We start from the raw sequence: 5,000 nt of genomic DNA, 5'->3' as shown, positions 1-5,000 counted from the left end.
CCGTGTGTGTGTGTGTGTCCGTGTGTGTGTGTCCGTGTGTCCGTGTGTGTGTGTCCGTGTGTGTGTGTGTCCGTGTGTGTGTGTGTGTCCGTGTGTGTGTGTGTGTGTCCGTGTGTGTGTGTGTGTGTGTGTGTGTGTGTGTGTATGTGTGTGTGTGTGGAATTTAAGGTAGATCATAATAACCTGATCACTGGTTGGCTGGTACAGACCTTATGTGCTGCTGGACACATGAAACACATTTCCAGCCCTGAGAGCTGGTTGGGCAGCTCACCAATAGAACTGGTGAATCTGTGTTCTACGTACTTTATGACTGACCAATAGAACTGGTGAATCTGTGTTCTACGTACTTTATGACTGACCAATAGAACTGGTGAATCTGTGTTCTACGTATTTTTTATGACTGACCAATGGAACTGGTGAATCTGTGTTCTATGTACTTTATGACTGACCAATGGAGCTGGTGAATCTGTGTTCTACGTACTTTATGACTGACCAATAGAACTGGTGAATCTGAGCGCGTGTACAATTCTACGTACTTTATGACCGTTGGTGACACAGCAGCACCAATAACAAGCTTCTTCTGGACAGACACTCCAAAGCGTGGGGACAGTGCTTTAAAGGTGACCTTTATTTGAGGTTAATACCAGTTGTACACTTTCGCTTTGTGTGTGTGTGTGCGTGTCCGTGTGTGTGTGCATGTGTGTGTGTGTGGACCTACCGGCGTTGTCGGACAGGAAGGAGAAGTCCTCGCGTGTGTAGGAGGCGGACGGCTGGACGAACATGCCCTCGTCGAAGCCCTCCTCGGGCTCGGGCTCAGGCGGGATGTTGTAGACGAAGCGCCGTGTGGTCTGCCTCTTCCTGCGTCCACTCCCGGGCTCGGCCTTCACGCTCACGCCCGTGGCCAGCGCCGGCTCGTTCCAGACGAACACCGGGCCGCCCCCCCCCGCCGCGCCGGTCATCTCCGCCTCCTCTGTGGACTCGGGCGTGTCGGCGCCGCCCGCTGCCCCGCTGTCATTGGCCGACACCTCACTGGCGTCGCTCGGCTCCTCCTTCACCTGCGTGCTGGCCTTGATGGACAGCTTGGACAGGATGCTGGTGGCCCAGAAGTTGCTGGGCTTCCTGTCCGACCCCCCCCCTCCTCCTCCTCCGCATGTAGTTCCGTCCTTGGCCACCGTGCGGCGCTTGTTGTAGTCCACCACCACCGAGTCGGGCGCCTCCTCCTTGATGCTGATGTTCAGGGCGTCCTTGATGAACGCCCGGCAGGACTGCACCACCTCGGTCATCTGCAGGTAGCTGGCCACGGACATCACCTCGATGGCGTTCTGACTGGTCAGCAGGAGGTTGCCTGAGTACAGGAAGTCCAGGATGACGGAGAAGCCCTGCACGGCCACCACGTCCAGGTGCGTGACGCCGGACTGCTCGCCGCCGGACGCCCCGCCCCCCCCCGCAGGCCCCTCGCTACGCGTCAGGCAGTAGAGCGTCTTGAAGTAGCGGCTGCCGGCCACCAGGATGTTCTTGTGGGCGCGGAAGACCTGTCCGCTGACCACGATGTTGACGTCGCACAGGATGCCGCTCTTGCGCTGTTTGTCCAGCTCCTGCAGCAGCTGGTAGCAGTAGGAGTTCTCATCCTGCGGACGTCCCCTCCGGTAGTCCTCACCCAGGTCCGCCTCGCCCTGTGCCGGACTTCCCACGCGCTCCGGGTCCTGGGAACGCCACAACGCAAACACACAGCACACACACACACACAGAGAGAGAGGGGGGGGGCATTCAATAAGCATTCTATTCAGTGGTGTATAGCAGGTCTTCTACACTATAAATATATATATATATATATATATACACACTAGGGGTGTCACGATTCTCCAAATTAGTGCTGCTGCGATTAGTCGACTTAATCGACCTAATCGACCATGAAAATTAGTCGACAGCAATTTTTTTAGTCGAAGAGTCGTTTTACTATTGACCACCTATTTATTTTTGGTCTCCCGTCTCAAATGGCTCACTGTAATGTTATTAACTCTTGAAAAGGACGACTGTCTTTGGATGTTAAACAGGCTACTTAGACTTTGGCAGTCATGTTTTAAACCCTGCTAAGGTCGCAAGTGGAAACGCATGTAGCAAAGCTGCGTGCCTGCCTGCTTTCAGCGTTCATTATTAGGCAGTTAAGCAGGGGAGCTTAAGCTAGTACGCTAGTCCAGACTCTGACTAATACAGTATTGTGGAAATTGCAATAAATGAAGTGAAGAGAGTGGCTCACGTTGAGAACGCAACGGCGTGTCATTTATTCATTCGTACAAAAAAAAACCGTTAAAATGAATATGCGCTGCCTGTGATATCAACAATCAAGGTGCGCGTTATTTCCCATGTTCAATAAGTCACGATGCATAGGCTATTTTTTAGCGTTCAAGCCAACTGATAAAGTGAGGTAACCTATGTGGTAAGACAAACAAAGTGCCTGTAGCCTACTTGTTTTGAACAAGCTGACATTTGCAAAGTCCTCAACTCCTGTCGCCTTTCAAAGTTGGCTAGACCAGTGTTTCCCAAACTTTTTTTCTGGCGACCCACTTTTGAAAAAAAAACAGACCATCGCGACCCATTACCCTGCAACCACATATATTGTTTTAGGCCACAGGTTCTCCAACTTTTCTATGCCTCCCCCAACCATACATTGCTATAGGATCTAGATAGATAGATCCTGCTTTGAACACGGTAGTGTTGCATTTTGAGCACCATCAGCGTGAAAAGTTGGAAATTACTACTGAAAAGATACGTTCTAATGCGCATCGGAGAGTAGGGGAAATTCTCGCATGTTGCGCAGTCCTCATTCGTCATCATAGTAAGCTGTTCCTGTATTTCTAAAAAAAAAATTGTAGGCTACGTTGCGTTGCAGACAAATGGGTCCATAACACTGTGGACGTCAATTCCAATGCAAACAGCAAATAACTCAAGTCGTTATATTGTATTGTTGTATTATATTATATTGTATAGTCGTTATATCAGAACAAGAGGCGTTTGCGCAATAGCCGGAAGAATGCACCTTTACTTTGGAGTTAGCGAGGTAGAAAATGAGAGGAATAGTGTTTAAAATGCCCATTTAAATTGTAGACTAATATAATGCACTGTTGTGCATTTTAAATCAGAAATAAGAATGTGAGGAGGTTATTAACTTTAAAGATTGCATCTGCAATCGAAACTGTATGCAAATTGAATGGCCTTATGTCCGGTCTATGGATGTCTGCTTTAGTTGACAGCACGGTCACTAGATTTTAATCGGTAAAGTTGAGGAGCTGGTATCTACTAATGTTCGTGCAAATAGGCGGATTCATGTCCCTTGCAGTTTGCAACTGCGAGGTACATGGCAGGCGCCCCATAGAACGGTTTTAATTTTGAGAGGTAGATATCCATGCCCACTCTGCGATGCGTTCGTCCCCCAGTTTCATGCGCCAGTTTCATGAGCTTTTATGACAAAACCGTGACTGTGGTAGTTAACAATCTACATCCTAATAGAAAACTGTTAGCTTTCCTGGTATCAAATGACAAATGGTATCAGTTAGGCCTATAACACAACATAAATTGTGCTGGCGACCCAAATAAAATCTCCTGCGACCCACCCGTGGGTCGCGACCCAGACTTTGGGAAACACTGGGCTAGACCATCGTTTCTCAAACTTTAAAATAAAAACAGAGCACAGACTAATACACTATCTAGCATTCTATTGTATAGTCAAATTTGCATAACATGGCCAAAAGCTATTGTGGCATAATTAAATATCATGTCAATATTCTTTCCATTTGCCTACCAGTGTATGATGCTTGCATGAGGGAAACATCCCAAAACAATGGCACCCATATAATTGCTGTTGTTTTGAGAAGTATTTATCATACAACCATGCAGAAACAATGAAACTATTGTAATTATATTTTACATTGATAAAGCAGTCCTCTGTTTTCACAAACTTTTTGCACTTTAAACATTGGTTGCTTTGAAGTGCATGTATAACAATATAGCATAATAATAATTGTGATGTGATATAATGATAATTTGATGGGGGGTGGGTTCATGTAGGTGCCATGATCGGCCCTCAGGTCAAAGAAGTTTGACAATCGTTTAAATTAGTCGACTAATCAAAAAATTAGTCGAAAGATTAGTCGTTAAAAAATTAGTCGTTAGTGGCAGCACTACTCCAAATCCTCGATTGGATGTAATTTTTTATTTTAAAGTCATGATTCGATTCAATTTTCAATCTTTTTTTAAATATTACTATTAATGCATCCCTTATGTTATTTACTCTTTTTGGACTTTTCCTTTTCTGTTTCCGGGGGCTTTTATTTTGAAACCACTTTTTATTTTGAAACCATTCCAACCGCGAGGTTGTAATGTAAACAGAACTAACATTAGGCTAAAACAGAGACCTGAACATAGTGAAATGAAACAACACAGAATGATAATTTGATTGTTTCAGCACAATCCGAAGAGACCCAAGGTTAGTGTTCATGGAATATGTACTTATCAATGTGCATTTTAAGCCTTAAAGTAACTTTGGACTGTAACTAGATCACCTTTTCACTTGCTAAGTTGAGTAGGCTGAGTTAGTTTTAATTGACGTGAATGAATGAATACTTTCACACCGGTGATTTCAAAGTAGCAAGAGGGGCTTTGATTTCGGTAGGTTGATGTGTATATTTTCACTGGCTGCAGCCTAAAATTAGAGGACGCTGCAGTTCAGCACGTGCGTGTGCGTTTGTGTGTCTTGGCATACATGCAGGACGTGACATTGGGGGTGTGGCTGCATCGTCGATTCTACTTTTAAGTTCGAAGTTCGAGATTGAGATGTAATTTCGATCGATTTCGATATAAAATAATATTCCTTATATACACTATACTATATGGGACATTCCAGAATTAGAGGACATTTGGTGTCCCCCCCCCCCCCCCTGATATTTTAAATACTCAAGTCCAAAATAACATAAATGTTCACATAACCTGCAAGTGAAACTGTC

At 45.5% G+C, this 5,000-nt stretch overlaps 1 protein-coding gene across 1 annotated transcript in view; it reads right to left on the bottom strand.

The window, feature by feature from the left end:
- zbtb10 (zinc finger and BTB domain containing 10) overlaps window positions 1-5,000 on the bottom strand; it is a 30,777-nt gene that overhangs the window by 13,177 nt on the left and 12,600 nt on the right. Inside the window, exon 2 of the mRNA XM_076301095.1 lies at window positions 719-1,703. Within this exon, the coding sequence (XP_076157210.1) occupies window positions 719-1,703 (985 nt within the window). The remainder of the gene's footprint in view (window positions 1-718; window positions 1,704-5,000) is intronic.

Source organism: Alosa pseudoharengus, unplaced genomic scaffold (genome assembly GCF_046254945.1).
Source record: "Alosa pseudoharengus isolate Yale_2024_CS ecotype anadromous, Long Island Sound unplaced genomic scaffold, YU_APseudo_1.1 YU_APseudo_1.1_scf_23, whole genome shotgun sequence".
NCBI classification, from domain to species: domain Eukaryota; kingdom Metazoa; phylum Chordata; class Actinopteri; order Clupeiformes; family Clupeidae; genus Alosa; species Alosa pseudoharengus.
Note: the sequence above shows the minus strand (reverse complement) of the source record. Positions and strands in the feature narration are given on the sequence as shown.